This window comes from Leuresthes tenuis, unplaced genomic scaffold, assembly GCF_036924035.1.
Source record: "Leuresthes tenuis unplaced genomic scaffold, fLeuTen1.0.hap1 SCAF_18, whole genome shotgun sequence".
Taxonomy (NCBI): Eukaryota; Metazoa; Chordata; class Actinopteri; order Atheriniformes; family Atherinopsidae; genus Leuresthes; species Leuresthes tenuis.
Genome location: NW_027325372.1, coordinates 12721982 through 12747543, shown reverse-complemented (window position 1 = coordinate 12747543; position 25562 = coordinate 12721982). Strand labels below are relative to the sequence as shown.

The 25562-nt window shown below is 41.1% G+C and overlaps 1 protein-coding gene across 5 annotated transcripts in view; it reads left to right on the top strand.

The window, feature by feature from the left end:
* The window catches only part of atxn1a (ataxin 1a), a 92111-nt gene that overhangs the window by 56702 nt on the left and 9847 nt on the right, over nucleotides 1–25562 (top strand). For 3 of the 5 annotated variants that reach the window (XM_072370706.1, XM_072370707.1, XM_072370709.1), the window contains 2 exons: nucleotides 1394–1509; nucleotides 21751–24112. In XM_072370706.1, coding sequence (XP_072226807.1) covers nucleotides 22274–24112 — 1839 coding nt within the window. In that variant the 5' untranslated portion in view covers nucleotides 1394–1509; nucleotides 21751–22273. Of the gene's footprint in view, nucleotides 1–1393; nucleotides 1510–12821; nucleotides 13194–21750; nucleotides 24113–25562 lie in introns of those variants that run through there. The other 2 variants (XM_072370710.1, XM_072370708.1) reach the window with 2 other exon arrangements.

Below are 25562 nucleotides of genomic sequence, written 5' to 3'. Positions count from 1 at the left end.
CATCTTCCATTACTATATTTCATGTTTGAAATACCTCTCAATCCCTTGTAGAATCATGCATAACATAAAAAACTGTGCACGGAATTGCACCTTCTACCTTATACTGTAACTAATATATCACTCATACTGTAATTCCCACCTCGGTCTCCTATAAGCTGCCGTACATCACTAGACTGCGACATACACGCGTACTCCCTCGCCTCCTATGCTTTTTATTTTTGTGACACATGTAAGAAATGGGTCAGTAGAATGTTTGGCACCCCACACACATCCTTTAAATGGTCATGGACACACACACTGCAGCTGCTCCTGAACAGCAGGGAACATGCGTCTTGTATCCCCCTGTAACATCATTCCCATCATTTCAACACAACCTGCCTAATTAGTCCCAAAGTGTGTGTACACACCGTCGACAATCAGCTGTTCTGCCTGTTAAGGTGGTGTGTGGGTGTCTGCGAAAGTCAGTTTGTTGCACATTAGATGTCCTTAAATATGCCCTGGAGTTTTGTTATTCTCTTCTTCTATCTTTTTTTTTAAAAGCATGACATGTCCTATTTATAATAATGACCTGTATTTGCATTACTGATTTTTTTTCTTTTTTTTCTTTTAAAGTAAAACAGCAGATGCCCCTCACATTTTCGATAATGGACACTTGTACTGATGTGTATCAATCTTTTTTTGCCATAGAAGCGTTACATTAAAGTGTATTGACAATGCTTCATCGTGTTAAAGATTTTCCTGAAGCCTGCTTGGATCCACAGCTCTGTTTGAGGGAGGATATGAGCATCCGGCTTTGTTCTTGTGAATCACAGTTGTGGTATCAGTTGCCTCCACTGACGGACCTTGTGATGCATGCTCAGTTGTGTGTCCAGTTACCAATCTGCCACAACACTATGACCGCCTGTCTTATATTGAGTAGATCTCTTTTTTTCATAGAGTCCTGTGGGTTTTGCCTTGAGGTCTCTCTGCATTGGGTTTTGCTTCCCACATATTCCATTAAATCCAATCAGATTGGTATCTGAGGAGTTTAGAGGCTGGGTTAACGCTCACCTCTGGTTTTGACGTGTTCTTTGAGCCCGTTTTGCTTGGCAAATTTCTTCCTGTTTGGGATAGCTTCTACTCTGGAGGAGTGCTTTGTTGGGGGTGTGACTGATCTGGAAAAACGTTGAGCGTCGTTGCAAATGTTAGAGTGCCATCCTTGGGAAACTGAGGATGGAGGCTTTCCCTGCGGCACATGGCATTGTAACACGATGAGCAAAGGTACACCACATGTTGGTGCTTTTAATGTTATGGCTGATCAGTATTTATCAATGCATTGTGTCATGTGTATGATAACATTACAGTCAAAACTGCAGAGAAGATTAAAGCAACCTTTGCTGTTTTCATTCACCAGGGAGTGCTGAATTGCTCAGTCCACATACTGCATTCTGGGATCGTCTGGAACCCTCTCCATGGGCTGTGCCACCTGCTGACAAACCAGGGGGGTCTGGAGCAGTTGTGTTGAATGAGGTGAGAGTGCCCTTGCCCTGATTATGCGTACTGTATCTTTACCACAGTGATGATGTCATTTTTTTGACATGGATAAGTAAGCTGGTTTTATTAATAGTTGGGGCCCCTTCTGCATGTCATGTTTTTAGAATTAACATCGTGTCTGATAAGCTTGAAGACAGTTCACTGCTCGCCACTGAATCATTACTGACAAACTGCTGTCACATTGCTATCCTAAGCTAAAAGCTGTAAGTCTGTCATGTTTAGTCAGATTTTATTAGTTCTGGCATCAAGGACTTTCCAGCCCTCTCTTCATAGCCAAGAGCCTTGGTTTGCTGATAAACCCAGCAACCTGGCCACCGCACAGATGCATTTTAAGTGCATTTCATTTTAATGTGAGTGAAGTGGCAGCTCATAAGCTCAGTTTTTCCCCTCTAAAGCTTTGAACCGAAGCCCATCACAAGTATACGTAACTGGGTTCAAATTAGTGGCTTACTCCTCTAACCCTCATTATTGGTCATGCGGTATAATGACTTGACCAAAACAATATGGTCCATCATTTATTCATTCACCCACTCTTTGAAGCCTTCAAGTTAAGGGATACCAGCGAGATAAGTAGGCATCCTTCAGTTGCTCAAATAAAGCCACTCAGACTCTGCTAACGAAGGGTAACTGAATTTGTTTACTGCCTTAGCTGTGATTGGTGGAGATTCATTTTTAGATTAAGAGAATCCTAGTTCGCTGAGTGACAGTGAATTTGTTTGTTGTCCTGCATCTGAACTCTTTTCTTGAAGCAACAATATACTTCAATATGTTACACCTTTAGAAACCAGTTAGTGAGGGGTGTTCCTGTCAGAATGAAAGCCTGAGAAGCGAAGGAGTGTGTGTTGTGGTTACCAGCTGCTTGTATTTATGTTTTGTGTATGCGTTTGATTACCTGTTGCCATTTCTCTGAAATTCTCCAAATTACTACAAAGCCACAGACTACAATTGCGGTTGATTTTCTCTGAATAACTTGCCGTATAAATACACCACATTTGTGCTGATATTGATCCCAAGAGTAGAAATTTTCTCCCCACCGCCTTAAACTGGGGAGTAAGATCGGAGGGTCAGCTACAGAATAGCAGCTTTGGAGCGGCTGCCGATTATCTAACAGACGTTTTCAGCTGAGCACATACGTGAGGTCAAGGATTTGAACACAGGCCTTCTATTTGATGGATGGTCTCTCTGCTCACTGTAATGCATTTCCCCAGTGAGTCATAAGAATCGATGTAAACAGCAAAAGTTTTTAATCAAGCCCTTTTTAAGCAGAGCTTTTGAAATCAGACCTGGTGTTAGTGCTTTGTCTTTTTTCGGGATGCAATTTTTTCTATACAAGCCATTTGCACGAGGAAAAATTGACGTTAAGTATCTTATTTTTGTAATAATTTGCTCTCACAAAGGCTTTTATGAATAAGTGCTGGTGTCAGACATGGCTGCAGGCATTATGTCTTTATCAGGCAAAAGACAGGAACCTGGAGGTATGACTAGAATATGGCTCTAAACAAAGGAACCCTGGTAGTGTATATATGCTGAAGGCAGTGAATATCAAAGTAATGCAGATGTGTTAAAAAAGATGAGAAGGGGTGGTCAGTGGCGTGGGTTGTGCGGGCGCCCCATGTATAGAGGCTACAGTCCTCGCTGCAGCTGGCTTGCCCGGTTCAAATCCTGCATGGGACGGCCCTTTGCTGTTTGTCATTCCCTCTCTCTCTGCCCCCTGCTTCCTGTGTCTCTTCAACTGTGGTGTCCATTAAAGGCATAAAAAGCCAAAAAAAAGAAAAGAGGAACAAACTTTACAAAATAAAACAGAAAGGAAAGGATTTCCAGATTAAAGAAATGAAATATAGAATACAGAACATGGAAATTCAAAGACAAGTATGCACATAATGTGATTTTGTAAATTAGGAAGTGAAGCCAGTGACGTTTCTTACCCTCCCTACCCACGTTATGAGTCCTAACCATGATTTTAACCAAGCTTGGGGTAAAAAACAAGATATTAAACTCCCATTTCAAAATGATACCACATGATGTGGGATTCCACTGGTTTGTGCAATCACTTTGGCAAGGTGTGAAGTGAGTAATCCTGGTTTCTGTAAACATGCTAAAACTACAGTACGTAATTTTACCTGATGGGTGCACCAGTGCTGCTTGGGGACTACATGAAGAAGAATTAAGATTGAGCCCATTTTTCTGGGACCACAAAGATTTGTTGTTTGTGCTAGAGAGAAATGTCTTTTGTTGCTCTGCCTTGTTGTTGCTGTGATTCACCAGAAAGGAGGGTGGGAGATGAAGCTGATCCATGAGCTCACATTTCCAGGTGGAGTGCAATGTATACAGACAACATTGTCATGTAGATATGCAAGTTTTAGTAATCTCATTATCTTTTGGCATTCGCCATTTTGTGTGCACATTCACATTTGGTATGGATCCCACTCACTGGTTTATATAAGTCCCCTGGTTGGTGAAGGTACACAACTGCCATCCACATTTGGTGTTATGCAGAGGGAATAGGGATTATACTCTGGTCCTCATTGTAAACATGCTTGTTTAAGTGTACACACACCCGCACGCACACATACATTAACAGCGACAGCAGGCGCATTTACCCCACAGGAGGGAGCAAGTTTGAGCAACACGGCAGTTTGCTGCTGCTCTCTCTACCTCCCTTCATGTCTGTCTTCATTAGAAATAAATTATTTTTTCATTTTGTGTCATGTTGATGAAAAACACGTTGCCAAAGTGTACTTCTGCTGGGGGAGTGCACTGTACTGCCTGTTGTATAAGTCTTTTTCTTATTTTTTCCTTTTTCTGTCTCTTGCACTGTGCTGCTTTAAGTAAGACTGCCCTTCACACATTTTTTTTTTCTTCTTCTCTCAAATGCAAACAGTAAGAAGTGTGAGTGCTTGTGTGTTTGTGTGAGTGTGGGTGAGAGAGAGTCAATACTATTCTTGGCTGGTTGGGGAGGTCTTGGCTCCCAGGCGTATGGGAAAAGTGCTCTTGGCAGGTCTTGAACCAAAGCATTCCATTATGCTGTCCTCTTGAAACACACACAGACATACAAACGTGATTTTGTCACCATAGAGGACGTTGCATTGACTCTCTTTTTTCTCTCCCTGTCGACTCAACCATAATCCCTACATCTCTCACATTAACCAAGACTTTGCCTTGAAATGTAGTGGTTTATGTGTTGTGAAAAGAAGCCACATCAGTAATACAAGCATATACACATACAGACTATTTTTTTTTTTCTTTTCTGATTTTTTTTCATTCTACCTCAATTTCTCTTGTCTTATCTGCATCCGTGTTCATACACACACATACACACAATCACTGAGAGAGCAGAAAGGAGAATGGGCTTTGTCAAGAGAGACATTTCTTGTAGTACTAGATAATGCCTGGAGGCCCAAAGCCAGAGTTTCACTGTCACTCACTCACACAGACACATGCACAGCATTCGGTACAATATCCTCAAATCAATTGCCTAAGGAGTGGAAGGCTGTCTGCATGATTTGTATCTGCTGACAGATCTCGCAAGTCTTTTTCTCAATATCTCTTTCCTGTTTGTCTCTTTACCCATCTCACTGCACTCCCACCACACAGTGACATCACTGTCATCTTAATTTACTTCTGCCTTTTTCTTGCTCTTCCTCTCCTCCTCATAACCTTCACTCCTCTTCTCACCTCTCTTCATCTGTCCCTCCCTCTGTTTCTCTCTGCCACTGCAAAGTCTTAACTGCCATCATACCATGTTGGTCTTCAAGGCAAAACGAATTTTTGGCAATGAAAGGGGGTCAGGGTCTCATTTTTGAGACCGTTACAATAATACTTTGCGTGAATATGTCAGTTTTTAGTAACCATACATAACTCTCTGGCCTCTCCTTGTGTACTACTCAAACTGCTCTCCTTCTGTAACTACTCAAAATAATGATGTTTACAGAAAGTTGGAAAAGTGAGGCAAGCAATGACAAAACCCTGTGGTCAGTCTGTCTGTTTTTATTTTAGATGTTCTCTACATGAGGTCTTAAGTGGTTGGAATGTTGGAGTTAAGCTGAGCTTCATTACGGAGAGTTTGTGTGCATGCTTGAATGTTTTAAGAGGCTTCCAAATGCAAACTGATTTCTTAAGTCAGGAGAGGTTGGAAAGTTGAGATCTAAGAACAACACAAACTGAAACTCAGCTAGATTGCTATTACAACATATATGTCTACATTCTAGTTGTAATACAGCTAACAGTTAGTGTTTATTGCCCCATAAGTAGGTATAATTCCACAAGGAACATAATTCATAGTCAAGAATTCATGGAATACTACAACCAGGAAATATGTGTGTGGACATGAAAGTGTTTCCCCATTTGTTATGTGTGTAACAGTTCCAAGCTCCTTTTTATGAAATTTCCTTTGTAGTGTTAATTGCAAAATATTATACTGTGTTTCCTTGTGGCATCTGGTGACATACTCATCGACTTAGTAAAGAAGTTAGCGTCTATGATTTGATACAGAAAAACATTAAAATAGCTATTTTCTGTCTTTTTTCCCCCTCATTTCCTTTGTTTTTCAGTATATCCAGCTAATCACAGATTTGCAACATAAAATGCAGCCACCTAGTTGCCTGTAACTCTGAAGTGGTAGTATTTAATCAAAGTATCGTTGTGTTCATCATGCAGCTTTTGACCTTAGCAGTAGGAATGCTGCTGGGCAGCATGCACACACCTGTAGCGTGTGTTGCTTTTGTGCTGTGCCTGGCTGTGGAATGTATTTGTTTAAATGGCGGCTGAGTTGTATATGGCTCCGGTGTGTATGGCATGTTGTTCTGTTGAGTCTAGGGGTGTTGCATGTGTGTTTGTGTGGAGCAGAGAGCGTTGACGAGTGTGTGCTCAACTGGTGCTGCTGCCTGTCTGATATTTTTGTCCATGTGCCTTTGAAATGGTGGAACATATTATTCACAGACAAGGACACATGCTGAGCATTCGCTCACCTCTCCTTCATTCACACAATGTCCTCTGCCATGCCCATTCATGCCAATTAGTGCCAGTCTTTCTGTCTATTCCCATTACAGCGTGGCAGTTCACCTTCGGCGAACACAGCAGACTACTTCCCTGTCCCAGATATGCATAGTTACATGCACCATCAGAAGAATTAGTCTGTATGTCTTAGTTTTCTCACTACATTTCAAGCAAGAAAAAAACAGAGTGTGCTTTCCAACAAGAAAATCGAGCAGCGTTAGTGGGCTGTGGAGTGTGCTAACATTTGTCACCACAGCTGTTCTGTTTAGCAGTGTGAGCACTGTGCTCCCTGCAGCCCTCCAGAGTCACTCATCTCACACCTGTCTCACACTGACTATTTTTTTACCCTGATTCAGCTCAGAAATGTTCTGACTCATGTCATCTGTCTGATTTTCTGTTTTGCATCTCACCATGTCTCACCCACATAAAACACATCAAAGGGACACAAATATGAGATGCTATAAACATTGAGGAGGGATTAGTTGTAAAGTACGCTTAAAATTAACTTTTTAGACTGAGGAAGGGTGTCCATATTAGGGAAATGTCCTCTGACATGGAAAACCTAAGCATGGAGTGTATAGGTGTGCTGCGGTCATACAATAATATGAACAAATGAAGGGGAATGTCTTAATTCCAATAGGATTGTACACTGCCCATCCCACTAAAAAGTCGCACACTCTAATATTTCGTTGGACCGCCTTTAGCCTTGATTACGGCCCATTGTTATGGTTAATAAGTAGAGGAGTTGTTCATTCACATCCCCAGGAAATGCAGCGTTGTATTCATTCTTCTAAAAGAATGGAAGTTTGTAGTGTTTGGTGAAGAGCATGTACTGTTGTGTACAGTGGGTTTATCAGAGCTTGTATTGTTTACTAGAAACAATAATGTGATGGTGGCAAGAGTAAACTGAATGGAACCTAAAGCTGCACCCCATAATAAACCAAACAAGAAGTTGACAGTCTAGCTCAGTAGCTTTTCAGACCTTCTTTGGTAATCTTTTCATGATCTGGCCATCCTAAACACGACGGTCTAAGTCACAGTAATGGTGATCATGACTCTATATAACTTGACCCCAGTTGTCCTGCTCTGGCTTTAAGTGATTTCCCATGAAAATGACACCAGATGACCAAATATGGTTCTGGAGGTGCACATTTATCACTAGAAGAACAAACTACATTCCAAAACAAATATTTGATCTTGGATCAAGGCAGCAGCAGTAGGAAGGAAAACTGGCAATAAACGTACAGACACTGAGTCATATTGATTATCACTCCCCCATCGCTGAGGCATGAATAGATCTGCCTGCAAACACAACAGGGGTTGGATTAATGTGTTTTCTTAGGACAGTTTCAGCTTTATTGTTTGACTGCAACTTGTTCAACAGACTTCATTCAAACTGGTAAAAAAAAAAAAGATGTACTCGCAGATGGTTTTTTTCTTCTTTAATGAATTTCTGTTGGATATGTCTCTTATGTAGATGCTCGTCAGAGAAAGCCAAAGGGTTTCTAACTCTTCAGAAAGCGCAGAGTTTTCTTTTCCCATTTTTTTTTTTTAGACAATTGCTTGGTCATTAGGTGCTTATTTCCTTACCCTTAACAAGCTGCTCCACGAAAGTTATGGTTACAGGATAAGTTACCATTACAATGTACTCCTTTAAGGATGTCACCTACATGACACCCATCCTAGGGTCAAACCTGTGGTTTTACCTCGTTAAATCTTAAACACGGCTACGTCGTCAGGCCAGAGGATATCTGCAGAGGTAAGCAAGTCCTTTCACATTACCCAAAGAAATATGACCAATGTGAAGATACTGAACAAAGATAAGATTAGTACAATATTTGAGATTACAGAAATGGCAATAATCTTACAAATTGACTTACCAATGATCTGTCAGGCTCATATTTTAAATGAGAATGTGTTAGTGGAATGATTTGATTACTTTCCTTTCTTCAGTTTTGTCTCTTCATCTGTCACCTTTTGTCCCTCCAACCAACTCCTATTACAACAGGAATTTACAGAAAATTCCAACAGTTTAAGTAATATTTCAGTGTTTATGTCTGCATTTGCTCTTGTATGAGCATGTTGGACATTTACCGTCATGAGTCTGTGATGACTGCCATTGTTTGCGTGACTAGGTGTCAGATACATGCTTCATTCGTGTGTAAATACGAATGAGAGGGCATTAGTTTAAGTTTGTTTGTACGCACATGTGACTCTGAATGCATGTTTGCATATTGTGTGTGTGTGTTTGTGTGTGTATACTCAGTAGGATTATACAGCAATAGAGGAGCTTAGCAGTGATTTGCCCATCCATTCCAGTCCCTCCCTAATCCCACACACACACCCGCACGCGCACACCCCCCCCCACACACATATGCACATTCTTTGTGTGTGTGACTTTCAGGGATCTAATAGTGTGTGTGGATTAGTAGGTTTGTGAATGGGATGTGGTTTGGGCTGAAGTAGCACACTACACTGCCAGCGAGTTAACACAGTCTGGCAGAGGGTTTGTTCGAGAGACAGAGATGTGGGGTGGGGGTGGAGAAAGAGTGATAGATATTTGTGGGGTGTGTAGATGGCCTGGAGTTCAGTGGATACTGTTGAACATGATTGCAAAAGATTATTTATATTAGGCCGTAAACATTGCATGAACATGCTTTAGCCGCAGTAAGGACGTGCCTTCATAAAGCCTGTCTGGCTGTGATCATTTGGGTGTGTTTGGTATGTGACCATTAGACGGCTGTACACCTGCTGTCTCACAAACTCCTGCACACACACACACACACACACACACACACAGACAGATGGAGAGACACTGGAAAACAAGAGAGCTGATGCTTTTGCCGACAGTGACGGAGGGAGATGGATTGGTTGAGAGAGTGTAGGAAGACGAGGGTTGCTGTTGTCATAACCACAGCGTGGTTTGCGTGGGTGACTGAGAGAGTTGGTGTGTGTGTGTTTGTGTGTGAGAGAGCAAGGGAGACAGCAGAGGAGTCTGTGATTTGTATATATGTGTATATATAGAAGCTTGTCATCAGTTTCCTTAGTGACTGAGACTGTGCTTTGCTCGGCAGAAGGCAGAGACAGAATAAGGTTCTTTGTAAATTGCACTTCAGGTTTCTTTATTTGTTTCCATCAAGCTGTTTTTATGCATGTTTCCAATTTTCGTACAAAAACAGCTGGATGGAAACAACAAAAGTCTGAAAAACAAATCTGTAACTTGCGGAAGGGTGAAAAACCCGATATAGCTTGTTGATGTGGATGAATGCAAAGCAATCGGGCTCGGTGATGAAATGATGGCATACAGCGAATCAAATGACCTCAGAATGCACACAGTTTCTAAAACACTTCTAAGAGCAAATCGATATAACATGAGTTGTTCAAACGTATTTATTTCCATTATCTTCTTTCAGTCATCATGTTATTCACAGTTTGTCATTCTCCATTTGAGGTTTGACTGGCACAATTTTAATTCATACAGTCTTTCTGCACTCTCTTCAGCAATTTCAGCTGGAGAATTAGCACCATCTACCACATCTTGATGGACCTACCAGTAAGAGTGTCATTGCAGTATTGGATTGAAATACACACACACTCGCATTTTAATATCGCAGATTTTCTGAAACTTTTATTCAGCTTTTTTATTTTAGCTCTTGATTGCTTCTTTCAGGGAGTCAATTCTCTTAGTTTGTTGTTTATTACTCCTGAAGAATACATTGAAAGTATCTTGCTTTAACTTCACTTTGAATGATTTATGATCAATTCAAAAGGGACTGCCACTTCTTAAAAGTATGACTGAAAAATATGGGAAATAAATCACTAAAGAGACAAAAGCATGCAGAAAGAGCAATTTTGGCCAAGGCCAAGGCTTTATTTGGTAGTTTTAGCAGAGGCTAGTGCAATCAACATCAACATTAATCAGGTATTTCCTTTGGCCTTGGTGCAACTCTCCACCAAGTTTCATGAAATTCAGCTTAATGGTGTTTTTTTTTTTATATAATCTTGCTTAAAACAAACAAATGGCAACAGTTGCATAGCTCCATCTTGGAATTACATCTGTAACTGAACTCCATCCTTCCTGATGGGAGTGTTGCTGTGAGTGATTGAAGTGAGTCCCTGTGCTAACCAGACTGGGAACGTTTCAGGTGTTGAAACGGCTCAGCTGAACATAGAGGACATAGAATGACTTTGTGAAAAGTTGAAATTTCTTATGCTGCTTTCACTTGACAGTAGATGGGAAACAAACCCACAAGAGTTGCTTATGATTAGATGCAGAGAAATTCTACAACGAGCTGCCAACCCAACAGACACGTGTTGCTGTGATGTTGAGGTCACCTAACTAAAAAGAAAAAAGCTTCTCTTTCTGTCTTATTTGACTTCCTCTTTGTGCCTTTTCAAATGTGTTGATTAAGTTCCTCTTATCTTTTTCTTCAGTTTAGTCATTTCTTGTTTTCTCCACTCCATTCTTTTAAACTACTCATTTATGTTGTGCAAAAGCACAATGCTAGAATGCTTTTAACAAAGTAAAATACGATAAAGGGGAGATACGAGGTTGTAAGAACTGGTTAAACACTTTGATAATAATAATATTTTCCCAAACTGCTGCACTAGACCTTCCAGTTAAAGTAAAATAACTGAAGAAATTTCCCGTTTATTTTAGAAACATGAAAGTGCATTTTGCAGTTGTCAATATTATAGCAAATCACAAACTATAATTTCCACTGTACGAAAGTCCGAGATAAGAAACTTCTACAGTACTTCTACTTTGCTTTATCATCAAATGATCACTGGGAAACCATAACAGCTCATTTGCCTCCTTTCAGAAATACCTTCCAAAATAGTATTAAAGAAAAAAGAAACTCAGAAACTACAACTTTTCCATCATGTTACTCATCTGATCCTCTCTGGGTGCATATTGTGTCTTCTTTCACTCCACATTAACATCAGATTTGTTTAAACACCTCCAGTCAGGCAATAGTTAAACTCTCCATGAAAATCGGATGTTGAACACTGGATTGATATCAAGCTGACAGGAAGACCAACCAGTACAAACAGGATGTCATTTTAGTGCATGTTTGGACCCACTCAGTCTTTTGGGAATTATTTTCAATTTTGTGTGTGTGTGTTTGTGTGCGAGTGCGTTTCTCTCATTACGACCACTTTTGGTATAATCACTGACCTTGTCAGGACCAGTTGTCCTTATGGGGATTAAGGATCAGTCATAATGTGGCATAAATGAAAATTCTGAGGTTAGGGGTTGGGTTTTTTTTGTTAAGGTTATATACAGTGAATAGAAGTTACATTACATTGTCCCAATAAGGATAGATGTTCAAGCTTTTGTGTGTGCATGTGTGTTTTTAATATCTCATGAGTGGGTGCTTGTTTCTTCCCTGTGCATACTACATCTCTTAGCATTGAAGAACACATTTCATCTATATTTACTTTCAAATGGTCCTCTAACTAGGTCAGCTAACTAACGGAAATAGACTGCTGCACTCTAGCAATCAGTCATGCCATCTAGTGGTGTAAAGCAGGAAGTGCAGGCTTGTTGAACGAGAGTATAAAACCTACTTTATCTGTAAAAGAAGAAAAAGAAAGTTGGTAATCTTATTTATTTATATTATTGATCAGATTCTCAATGCTGCACCATGCAACTCAAATGTGTGTGTGTTTCCATTTGTAATTGTATTTCATGTCAGGGGTAGGTATAAAGATTGTATTGTATTGTATTATGGTATGTATGTATATTGGTGATATTTTTGCCTTGTTCCTCTTGATTTACAGAAAAAAAAGATGACTACTCATTATCAGGAAACAAAAATGTTTAGCTCCTGTGATTCTAACCTCTCAGATGTGAGCATTTCCTGCTATTCCCAAAAGATGCCAAAAAACTTCAGATCGCAGTTGCCGCCATAGATACAAGCATATTTGTGTGTTTGTGTATGTGTGGATTCCATGCTACTCTTTCATGTACTCTCTCTGTTTCTGTGTCTGTCTCTCTAATCTCTGCTGCTCACTCCCTCCCCCTTTATCTCCCCCACCGTCCCCCTCTCTGCCCTTCTCACTGTAACACCCTCCCACCCCCTCTCGCGTTCTCTTTCTCTGCTTGTAAGCGTTCTCTGGGCGTGCAGCCAGCTGGCGTGTGTGTGTTTTTTGAATGAATACCTGATGAAGTTGGACGAGAAAACGGTGGGAGGGGCCTCTGTGTGTGTGCGTGTGTGTGTGTGTGTGTGTAGGACAGACTGTGTAAGAGCTCTGGCTCACATTCAGCCCCTTGCATAATACACGTTGGAGCTCTGCATGCGGGACTCCCTCCCTGTGGGTGTGTACGAGTGTGTGCTACCAGTTTTGTGTGTGTGATGTGGATGATCACCTGTGTGCTGCATGTCAGTGGTAGTGAAGGAGCTTCCTGTCTCACTGTCTAGATTTAGGAGAGGGCTTCTGGCTGTGTGTGCGTATCTGCTGTGTGTGTTTGGGGGAGTGAGAAAAGCCGAGGGCAGTTTGTAGCACAAGTGCACCGAGTCTGCTGAGGATTTTTCCGCTTGAGGGGGAGACAGAGAAAGACTTGGGTTGCTTTGCAAGGGACACGGCTGAGCAGTAGAGAGCAAAGGAATGAGAGAGGGAGAGAAAGCATGCTGCAGAAGTGGGCTACTCCTGCTACCCTGGTAAGTAGACTTCACACAGTTTTGTGCTTGCTCTCAATGAAGTGTGTGTAAGAGCAAGCGAGAGTCGGCATGTGTCTATGTGTGTCCTGAACGCTTGTGTTGTTCTATCACAGTATGTCATTTGTAAGTGCATACTGCGTCTGCCCTAGTTTTCCTACAGTCGTTGTTGCTTGTCTTTCTTCTTTGGCTGTCGTCCTGAAATATTTCTTCTAGCTCCCTTCTTCTCCTCTTCTCCTAACACATTCTTGTCATTCTTCTTCTTCTGTTAGCTTTCCCATACTGTGTATCACCCCTATTTCCCCCATCTGCTCCAGCCACCCAACCAACTTCAGGGTTGTTTAGGGGTGAGAAAGTGCAAGTCATGCAACACTGCTCAAGTGTTTGTTTTCTGAACGATACTTTCTCTTTTTCTCTCACAGTCATTTGTTTCACTCCATCTCTGTCTCTCCTTGTTTGTGTAACTCTGAACCACTCCGTCTCACTTTCTCTCTCTCGTAATGCTATTTTTCTCAGCCTCTCCTTCGTCTTCTCCTCCTCAGCTCCACTAACTCATTTGTTGATGGCTGATCTTCCATTGCTCTCATCATCTGACTAAACTCCTGTACGTGTGCAGATTTTTTAATTGTTTGTGTGCAATTAACATGAATACAGAATGACACGACTACAGTGTCAGCCTTGTTTAGGTTCTCAGTCTATCAGGATGCTTGTTATATTCATGCCCATATGCAAACACAGACATGCAAACACACACCTACACTGACGAAAAAAAGACATTGACAGAAAGAGGCACAGCTAAAGAAATGCAGAAGTTGACAGAGACAGAGAAGTAAAAGCCTGCAGCAACTCTGTACTTACCAGTGGAACTATATTTAGCAGTGAGATAACGCATCACGTTGAACTTATCCGTTTGATTATGATTATGATTATGACTGGGCAATCATGCACATGCAAACTCAAATACACATATGTAGGCCGTGCTCACCAGTTTCCTAATGCCAGAATGTATTTTTTTAGGCGTTGGCCCAAAATGCTTGCATGTTGGTTGTAAAAACAAAACGAAGTTGCTGTTTATGACTTAGTATTATATTGCAAAATGTAATGATGAATAAGCATATTTTCAAATTGGAATGCAACGCGACATATGCTATTCTGCTGAAATCATGAGAGCTGCTGGAAATCTTTTGGCAAAATCAGAGACAACAGTTTAGCTCTGGGTTGCCAAAATGTCTAACAAAGGTTTGAAACTCTTGGAACTTTTTCATAGCAACTGTTGGGAGGTCATACCCCATTTTAGTTGCCCTGCTGGGCAATCACAGTTAAAAAAATTCAGTTTTTTCACTCTCACTTTAGAATGGGTACTCTACCAGAATTGGGAACCAAGATGAAATAATTGATTGAGACTACATATAGAACCACTAGTCAAGTCCAGGCTTCATTTATAACAACTACCAACTTGTTAAGGCATCACTTCAATTTCCTGTTAACACTGCAAAGCCAGGCAGCAAATGAATCAGTTTACATTTTCTTCAGAACCACACTGTGTTCCGTGCCTTTTCTGCCTGTCATTGGGAAACCCAAAAGTAAAGAGCACCAGATTTCTAGATAGAGGTTTTAGTTTGAAATCTGACATGGGAAGAATTATGATATATCCTCTACAGATCTTAAGCCTCCTCTTTTTATTCATTCTAGTAAATAAAAATGCTCTGAATGACCTGACAAATGATTGTTTTTTTTTTATTCTAACCTTGAGTTAGCAGTGTACCTTTTTAAGTTGTTAACAACATCAGTAAATGAAGACGGTGCATTGATGACTTAACAAAAATCGTATTTCCCAGAGCTTTGGGAAGGGTGTGGTTACTGGCCAGAAGAAAAATAAAATGGTTTGTGCTGTATGCGGTTACATTTGCACACCAACAAATTTTTTATAGCCAGTGATGCAGAAAATTGTCTGATCAATCATTTCATCCCTGGTATATGGAAATAAACCACCGGTGCCATGGCAACTAACACATTTTGCCACTCCTGTGTTGACCCAAAAACTCACAAAGTAAAAATCCTGAACTAAAATGCAAAGTTCAGTGGATTTTCTTGCTTTAAGTAGAATTGGATATGGATAGGGTTTAGTGTATCGATGAGCAGACTACAAAGAGATATTTGTACATAGTGTACAGAGAAAACACGTTTCAGTGAATGAACTGCATTCTGCTGATGTTTCGTTGATGTGCATGTTTAATTGAAACTATGCTGATGACTTTTCACAGATTTTTCTACGTCATCGCTGTTTTATTTTCCCTTTGCCAATGCCTTCAATGCTAGACAGAGAGAAACAGACTTACTAGATACAGAATGTTTGATAGGAGATTTGATGGCTTCAGAACTTAGGAGTTGACACAAAAACTGTAGGTGGTAAAAGATTTGAAATGGCTGTGAAATCAGCATTGCAATTTCAGCCCTGTTAACACTGATCAACGTCTGGATAATTATCGATGATAAGCAATACCATCGTCTTACCGATGAAGGTTAAGCTTTACAAGTCCCAAAAGCAGACACAAAATGCAGGATGAAGGCATTTGAGAGCAAGTTCACAGTGAAGTTCCACATCTTGTACATGGAACACAGAACAGCAGAAGATGCAAGACAGTTAAACACCAGGAAACTCAGTTTGAGCCTCACACTTTTACCTTGTTCAGATATGGCTAACACCCACCTGCCTGGTGACGATCAAATAACAGGGAAACTGGAGGGCAAACAATGCTTAATCAACATTTTCAACCCTTACATACACAATTGAAGATGAAGAGCTATGGAGGTCCTTGACTGTCCAAGCATTTTTCATGATAATCGAGGAATTGCTTATAAAGCTAACCTGACTATTTGAACCCATTTCCCCACGGGTTCAACTTTTTTGCTGTTACCATTTCTAAGATCTCTCCAACTTTTTTTCATAGCTCATAGCTCAGTAGGATGTGTCATCATATACAGAATCACATTATGTTTTAGTAAGAAATAAACAAAGCATACTCGAAGAATAATTAGTTTACATAAAGATGTCACAAAAAAGGAGTAGATAATAGATGTCTGTACCACCCAACATACATTTACACATATATCTGTAAAGTTCTTGGCACACAGATTACTTCAAACGCCTTTGAGAGCTTGTCTCTTCACATAAACCCTGACTGATACCATAACTCTAAGATCAGGCTCTGTTGGGGCTATATTTTCTTTCACAGAGCATTTCTTTTTTTCTGACTATATTTTGGGTTGTTGAAGAGAAATGTGGTCCTATCACAACCCCGTTCACGTCAGAGAGAACAGTGTGTGATGAATCCGAACCTAAATATTTATTGTGCCCTCAGCTTTTGCACAGGCTCGAAGTGCGGTGGACACTTTTAGTGCAGACAAAATTATTTTTAAGAATGAATACAATGAAAAGAATGTACTTTTGTGTTTTGGCCATTCAGTCAGAAGAGGGTATCAAATGCTTAGAGACACTCCATAACAGACAATGCAGCGTTTATGTCTTTGAATGTCAACATTTTATGACTTTTATATGAAACAACCCAAGTTATTAGTGGCTTTCAAAGTGCAGTGCTGGCGCCATAACCAAAAAGGACTCCATTATTGCCTCCTTAAACCTTAAAGAGTTAGTTTGAGGCTAAGTTAATGTAGCATTCTTTGAAATTATGGAAACATGGCTATGTGTGACAAAGATAAGGTACACGCCTCAGAATGATGGCACCACAGTGAATGAGTGAACAGTTCTAGATTCTTATCACCACACCCATGTCCACAGTTTTTAAAAAAAATTTTTTGTCTACAGTGTGCATCAAGTGTCGCAGAGCTGGATTTGATAATGTGGATCTGTGCGTTTGTCAGTGTTTGTGTGTGTAAAGGGTCTAAGGCACATGGAGGGCATACAGCTTGGGTTACAGGTCATATGATATCCACACACTAACTCACAACCTCACACACGCTGCAAGCTCAGCGAGATGCAGGTGACTTAGCTTTTCAGTGAATGTGTGTTCAAGTGTCAGTTTCAGCAAAGCAATACTCTCTCTTTTTGTAATGTAGGTCAGCTGAGCCTGCCTCTTTCTCTGCCTCCCCTGCATCTTAAGCTTTTTTTTTTTTTTTTGCCTTCATACCTCTGCTCTCCTTTCATTTTTACCTTTGTGCGTCTGTTCATAACTTCCTCAAATACCTTAGTTGACACTCTAGGTCTCTTCCCTCTTTGATTTATGGTGTACTCGTGCTGTTTTGTTTTGTGAAGCTAGAACTTTTTTTTTTTTTTTTTTTTACCTTTAGTGGTACAAAGGAGTTTAAAGTGAGCATGCATCTCTTCTTGGCTGGACCACAGCAGTAGTGTGTGCAGCCATATATATGCGAATATCATTGCCTTGAGTGATAAAGTTACACAACTAAGTCAGCCAGCTGAGAGGTGGAGGTTTCCCATTGGCCGCTGCTGATTCAGTGTCAAAATGTTGCCAGAACCTCTCTGTCGGAGTCTGCAACGGAGGGCTAGTTCTCTCTTCGCACAAACACAGGCACAAATGTCCAGATTCTTCTTTTTAATAGCCAACATTCGACTTGATTTTCTATGAAGTGACTTCAGTGTTTTTGTAGTCATTTCTTCTATTATAGCGACACCCTCTTAAAATGATGGCCTATGTAATTTTTTTTAAGTTTTTCAGAAAACACAAATGACTAAGGCCATTATTTTAGGAGAGTTTCGATATATGTGGTTGCTCATTTGTGCTTGCTCCTTTAAATCTCTTATCTCTCTCCACTGTAGCGATATAAAGTATATAAAATGCAAAAAGGTGAATTTCCTCAACAGACGCCATAACTTTTGCTCCCTAAGCCACACTAGCATGTAAACAACTAAATGAGCAATAATACTAAACAAATTCGATAACGAGTGGGAGGAAGAGAGTGCATTAGGAGCCTGGATTGCACCTAAAGAGATGGATAGAAATGTGAGATACATGCATGTCATGCAGACCATGTTCAACAAAGCGGCATTGATAATTATGAAAGATGTGCAGTACAGCTCTTATCAGTCAGCCATAGTTAAATCAGATGGTAATTAAGAGGGTTTTTATCTTGGCTTTGTTTCCACTTGTTCGGGCCATGCTATTTATTTTTTATTTTATTCATTCTTTTTTATTTTATGATTTTTTAAATGGTTGCTTATACAATAGTAAATCAGTGCATGCATGTACACAAGCTGGTACTTTATTAGATACAAAATAGATTAATGTTGTCTAATACAGCTGTCCGGTATATATATTTTTTCTCTTGTAATAGAGTTAAACAGATTACGATTAGATTTTTTTGATCATTTTAGATGATGCACAGAAGTATGTGGAGCCATAAAACTTCACTGACGGAAACATTAAATGGGTTTCAGCTGGTCAAAATAACACAGAACTATAAACTGCTGCCTCCAAAATGAACTCTGAATCAGTATAAAAACAGAATACTCTTACTTCCTAGTAGTGCCGCTGTGTATTTCCATTTAGTTCCCATTGGTCCAAGATTAAGCTTTAAATTCTTATCTTTTCAATGTTTTTTAATTTGATCAAAATCCGTGTCAATAAGTCTGGACTGTTTTAATCAGTTCAATTGTTGAGATTGAATTTGTTAACTCTCATTTCATTCACGTCGTCAAAAGACAATAACATATACTTTCCCAGATTGTACAGGTCGGTGTTCTCATCCAGATGTTTTTTTTTTCAGGGGCTGCTCTGTCATTGCCCACTTGTTACACACTGTGAATATAACTGTACAATATATATAGTTATTGTGCACTTTTATAAGATATTCCACCTGGAGTTTTTAACAATTATTTTCCCTTGGCATAGTGAATTGTCAGAAAAGTTGTGATGAGAAGATAAAAGCGCTCAGATGGCAGTAAGAACAAGTATGCGGTTTGATGTACCAGTGCAGTCGGTGTTTGATGTGACAGCTGAAATGTCTCTTGTCTGAGACGCATAACATTCCTTCCACCTGAGTTTTAATTTAAACAAGAGCACAAGACGGTCGTCTTATTTTTTTAAATCTGAGGATGAAGTGCATCCTCTTGGCTTGATTGTCAGGCATATTTTCTGTGGACCAGCTGCAGACTGATGCGTTTAGGATTGATACTCTATACCTGCTCACGGACTAATTCTGTCATTACAGTGAGAGCAACAAGTGGATGCAACATCCAGTGAAAAGATGCCGTATCAAATTTTCAAGTTGAAATTTTTTCCAGGCGAATGAATACAAATAGTTATGGATTATCAGAAGACTCGCTGTTGCACACAGACCAGCCACACCTGTAGTTTCAGGTTAATCCCCAATACAACACTCTCTACCTGTTGGGAGCCTCCTTTAACACCTTGGAACAATTAAAGACAATTTGTCACATATATGACACCCGATTCCTGAGTTATACAAGCTCATGGTTTCTAGACATGGTTGTTAGATTTTTTTTTATTGAATTAATGCCAAGAGGAAAGAAGTAAATATTCTGAAAAACAGAAGATTAAGAACATTACACGGAGGAAACATAGACGAGAATATATTTATGTAGTGGTAGAGATGGGCAGGCTGGGGCAGGAGAGTGGAGTGGAACAGAGGTGAGGTTAGGTGAAGTGACAGAGAAGAGCAAGGAGAGCCAAACAAAAGTGCATCTCAGCACTAAAAGCTCACCTATCAACAGTACCTCTCAACACACCTCCGAGTCATGCCTGCTTGACTAAACAGATGGTGTGTATTTGAGTGTGTGTGTGTGCTCACGACTATTAAAAAAGGAAAAAAAAAATCCAACACATGCAGAAACTGTTGTACTCGTGCATGGGAATTGACATGTGTGTTTGCTCTTATGCCTGCCTCTGCGGTCGTGTTTTAGGAGCACTGCGGCACCTCTTAAATCAGAGGAACCTGCTTGAGATGCAAGATGTCCCTCATGCTAAAGAACACACACTACTTAAGTATATACACACACAGTTGTTGTGGGTTTTTTTTTTAGCAGAAGTTAGCAAAGTAGCCCTTGAAGCCTGATGGAATTTCATCTGGTCACCAACCAACCAACCAATACGTGTGTGTGTATATATAAATAACATGCCAGACCTGTTACATAAATACAGCTTTGACCTACTTTTATTTAATTCTACTCTGTGTTGACTGAGTTCATGCCTGAAAGGTATGTTTTTCACATTCCAAGCTGTAATACTGGACAAAGCCTTCATGCCTTCTTGGTATGGGAGAATGAACTTACAATGGTAACCTGTTATGAGAATATTGATATTGATACTGCCTTTCTTGTCTACGTATAGTAATGATTGGGATTGGATACTTTTTAGAAAGGCACATGCTGCATTAGGCAGTGCAACAATGCAAATAACTGCTGTGCTTCTGAATGTAGAGGAGTGAGGAGACAACCGATTCCAAATGTAAGCTTAACGCCTGGCTATTTGAAGTGAAAGGTATTTATGTTTTCATTTAATAGATTAAATAAATTCATCGTCATTTTTATCACTATCATTTAGATTATTTACTTAATTTTGTTAAGTTGATAACTGCGCAAATGTCACATTAGCATAAAACTGTGACAGTGCATAGTTGGGGACTAGAAAAGGAAAACATTTGCTATGCTATGCAGCTGTGTGCATGTAGCACAAGTTTATTACAAGTGTGTGTGCCACAACTGACACACTGTCAAGTGTGTTTCTGTTGCACAAGTGTGCAGTGGAGCTTCTGTTCTTCAGTGCACTAGTTTGTGAGAGTCTAAGTGTGTGCTTGTTTGCGAAGTTGTACTCTGTTTCAAGAAAAGAGCACGTGTCAGCATAATTAAATACGACCAGGTGTCACCGTTTCAGTAAGCGAGAGGCATGTGCCTGGTTGTGTGTGCATGTGTGAGTATTTATGGGTGTATGTTCTTGAAATGCTTGCACATTATTTATGAGATTCACACCGGGCTGTCCATCTTTAGCGGCAGGGGGTCGTGGTTAGCAGATGGCACGCGCACACACCTACATGCACACTGAGGTTCTGCACACATACTTGTATACGGCACAGGCTTGTAATCTGAGTATTATTGATCTGTCGGAAATGCTCGTAATGCTATTTTTAGCTTATATACATTACTTTCGTCCTGGAATTAAATTTCCTTGTGTGTGCAGTGTTTTTATATAAACTGCCATTACCCAAAATTGACTTGTATAACAAAATGTGAGTCCTTGAACTGAATGCACCCTTAGTCAAAGAACATGATATTTTGCAGTTAAAGTTTTTGTTTTGTTCAGAGGCACAAACAGCAGCTCAGCATAAGCACTGATCCATATATCAGAGCAGTGCTGATTTGAACTGGGTTATTCATCATGAGTTACAGTGTGTAAGCTTTTAAAAATGAAGAATGAAAATAAACTGATGTAATAATGTCTTAGACATTGTTCTGTCTGGGCTGAATAAACTGCACACAAACAAAAATGAACTGCCTCGCTTTGTATAAACTATTTATCTGTTTGAGCTTCCCACCTCTTCTAACAGTTTGCCCATCTGTCCTCCACAGGCTTGTGCTGCGTGTGAGCAGGCTTTCCGTTGGAGGGAAATGATTCCGCATGAAGTGCAACGCACTCGGCCCCCCATCATCCTCTGCGGCAGCAGCAGGTGTAACGTTGTGACGCTCTCCCCTATCACACTGGGCTCACTCCTAAGCTGCTAAAGATTCCTGGACGGATCAACCCGCCCCACTTCTCCCCTCTAACATCCCCTCCATATCTTCATCTCCATCTTTAATCCTTCCTCACCTGCCTGTTAGAGCCCAGATTTTCTCTGTTATCAAGGAAAGTCCTGACAATCAGCTGCTTCAGGTTAAGAGGGAAGAGGAGACGAGATTTGGAAGGTTACTTTAAAGTTAATGCTAACTAATGTTGAACAAAGGATAGAGCATTAAAAGTGAGAGAAGGAAAAAGGAAAAGTAAAAAAAAAAGGTTGTCAGAGAGTGTGAGGACAAAACAGATAAGAAAAGTTAAAGACCAAAACGTCAGGAAAAATAACGTAAGTACAGTTGAGAGGTGTGAAGTGAAATCAGCATGAAGTCCAACCACGAACGCAGTAATGAATGTCTGCCCCCAAAGAAGAGGGAGATCCCATCATGCACGTTGCCATCTGAAATCCGCTCACCTATTCTGCCACCTGCCAGTGACAGCCAGCGCACCGAGAACATGACCTGGCTTGTAGCTGGCGGGAATGAGAGCGGTATGGGTGCACACCGGAGCTCCAGTCAGTCTGACGGGCCCCAGCATAAATCCTCCACCTCCTTATCAGACTCTTCCTCCTCCTCTTCCTCACTGAGGCTAGTATCATCTTATCCTACAGTGTACACATCCCCTCTATCACAGTCTACAGTCGGAGGAACTGTCCATTACACCCAGCTGCCTCCCAATTTGCAGTTTATAGCCTCTACCTACACTACTCCATACACGGGATACATCTCCCCTCAACTGCTCCCTCCTCCTCCTCCACCTCCACCCCTCTCCTCTTCCTCCTCTTTGGCTTCACAGAGGCCCTCATACACAGAAACAGCATCTGCTCATACGCAGGTCTCCAAACATGACCAGCATCGAGCATCTACAGGACGTACATCCATGCCTCCCCCTTCCACAGATCCCATGCTTCATCATGTTCACATGTCAACATCTCCACGGACTGTGCCGTCGCCTCATCACCAAGGAGGCACTCATCTTTCGTCCCAGTCCATGTATCCCCACCAAACACTGGGACATGGCATGTCCCAGGTTGTGGTGAAGTATACGGATGGAGCCATCAGGAAGGAGGAAGCTGGCCCCAGACCCAAAGAGCTCCACAATGGGGAACTGGAAAGGGGTCGGCGGTTCGGACCATCCATGGAGTCTGGCCTCTCCAAGACAGGGAGCAAATCCCGGGAAGCTACATCCTCTTTATCTTCCTATGAGGCCCGCCAGCTAATTCTGCCATCAGACTACTCTACTCATGAGCCCTTTGGGCTGAGAACTTCTGTCATGTTAATGCCCAACAGCCATGGGGACCACCAGCTGGTACCACCCAGAGCCAGCCCCGAGAAGCTGACAGCTTCTGCCCCCGCAAACCTAGAGAAAGGTGGCATCATCGTGGGAAAGCCTGTCAATCGTGCACCCTCCTCGTCCGACACCACCTGCTCATTCACATTTCCACCTCCACTGAGTGTAGACAGTTTGAAGGCTGCTGTCGGCACACTTTCACCCCAGACTGTTATCCAGACCACCCACAACGTTACAGAGCCACTGTCAATGGGACTCTCTTCAACAAGTATCTATCCACAGCCACCTATTATTGGATACATTGCAGGGGGCAGTGGGAGTAGCTACCACACCAGCCTACAGCAACACTTACTCATTCCAGGCACCCAACCAGTCATCATCCCTGTTAGTGGAGGTGGAGTCCCTGCGTTGGAACCTGTAACCTCCCACATTACATCATCTAGCCAAGCTGCACCTTTTCCAACAACACTCCCACATACATATATTGCTGCCACTGCCCCCAAAGGAGAAACCTTGGAAACCCAAAGCGGCTCATTCCAGGAGGCTGCTTCGGGTGCAGTGGTCCAAGCTCAGCTTCACCTCCCCATTGTCCCCGCGCCGCCAGGGCTTGTTGCGCCCTCTGCTCCTGTGTCCACCTCCAGTGCAGTGGCGCCCCCCTCACTCCCCCCATATTTCATCAAGGGTTCCATCATCCAGCTGGCAGATGGCGAGCTGAAACGCGTGGAGGACCTAAAGACAGAGGACTTCATCCAGAGTGCGGAGATCAGCAGTGAGCTGAAGATCGACTCATCCACAGTGGAGCGCATTGAAGGAATCCACACCTCACCCAACTATGCTGTCGTTCAGTTCTCTGTTGGTGAGCATCGTACACAGGTGAGGAAAAAACCGAAGCCTTGAGTAAAAACTTTTCATTACAGAGAAATAGATTTTTCATTCTAAAGTATGTCAACATGCTCGTTTGTGCCCACGCTAAGAGATGCATAAGAACATCTCCATCACATCCTGTAATAACTACTGCACCCTCTGATTGGACTAGCTTCGCAGTAGGATTTTCTTTTCGTTTCCTTTGATTTCCCAGAAATGTTATTTAGGGACTTACCCTTGAAATAACCCCTAAAAATAATGATTTCCTTGGTTAAAAAAGAAACGAGAAATAAAGAACAAAAAGAAAGAGAAAAGACATAACATATTGTGTCTGAAAGTGTCAGAAATTCTTTACTATTGGAGGGTGCCAGGTTAGCTGTTTCCCCCTCTTTACACTAAGCTGATCAGCTTTTAGCGTTGTGCACCTTCCGACTGAACAATTGGCAAGAATGTGAGTTAATGCATATCTGGAATTGGCCGCACCTGCCTTTAAGGGATGTATTTAAGCTTCATTGATGTTATTTTAATAGAAAGTTGTGTGCATTTAGTTGTGTGCACGCATGCGCATATCAAAGATGACAGCAAAGTCTTGCCAGTGGTTTTATAGCCTTCTATTATTACTTATTCACGTCATGAAATAGATCGACACTTTCTATTGAATTGATCAAGTTTTGTAAAAAACATTGAAGTAATGCCTACAACTAGACCACTACAAGGAAAATGAGGTATTTAATAATTTACATCTAATATTCTTCTATATTCGTTCTTCATAATTGCCAACCGATCTCTGACACCGTTTGTGAAGGTTTTCAAAGCAAAATCCTTTCCGTCGCAAGATGTTTGAGCATTTTCTCGTTTCAACTGTCCAACAATGAGATTCAGTTCTGGGCTTTGATTTTGCCAATCTATAAGCCTCCATGTCTTCTTTCTTTATCCAATTATTAGTATTGATTATTGTCCTTCCGAGAGGTCGACTCTCAGTTCTGCTTTAGCTTTTGGCTTTAAGTTATCCTCGAGCACTCTTTTTCTACATGATGTAGAATTCATAGTGGAATCGATGACTATGGGCTGCACAGTTCATGATGCAGTGAAATTACCTCAAGCCATGACACCTCCACTGCCTTGCTTCTCATTCAGCATGAGGTCCTTCTTGTAAATAGCTGTTATTGGTAAACAACAGTTTTACCCAAGGCTTGTAGAACTGTACGACTTCCGTCGTTGTCATTTGTTGGCCACAAACTGACACACATTGGTGTTACTGGAGTTTGATCTTTTCCATCTCTATGTACATCAGAAATAGATGAAGATGTGCCAGAAACTCGTAGACTAGCATATTTACCACCCAATGTATGCTGTTTTGAATTATTTCTCTTTTGAGAGCACATTAATACAATTGGCCTACATGTTTATTGCAAACATTGGTATTCTGTTGTAATGTTTTTGGATAGCAAAGAATGGC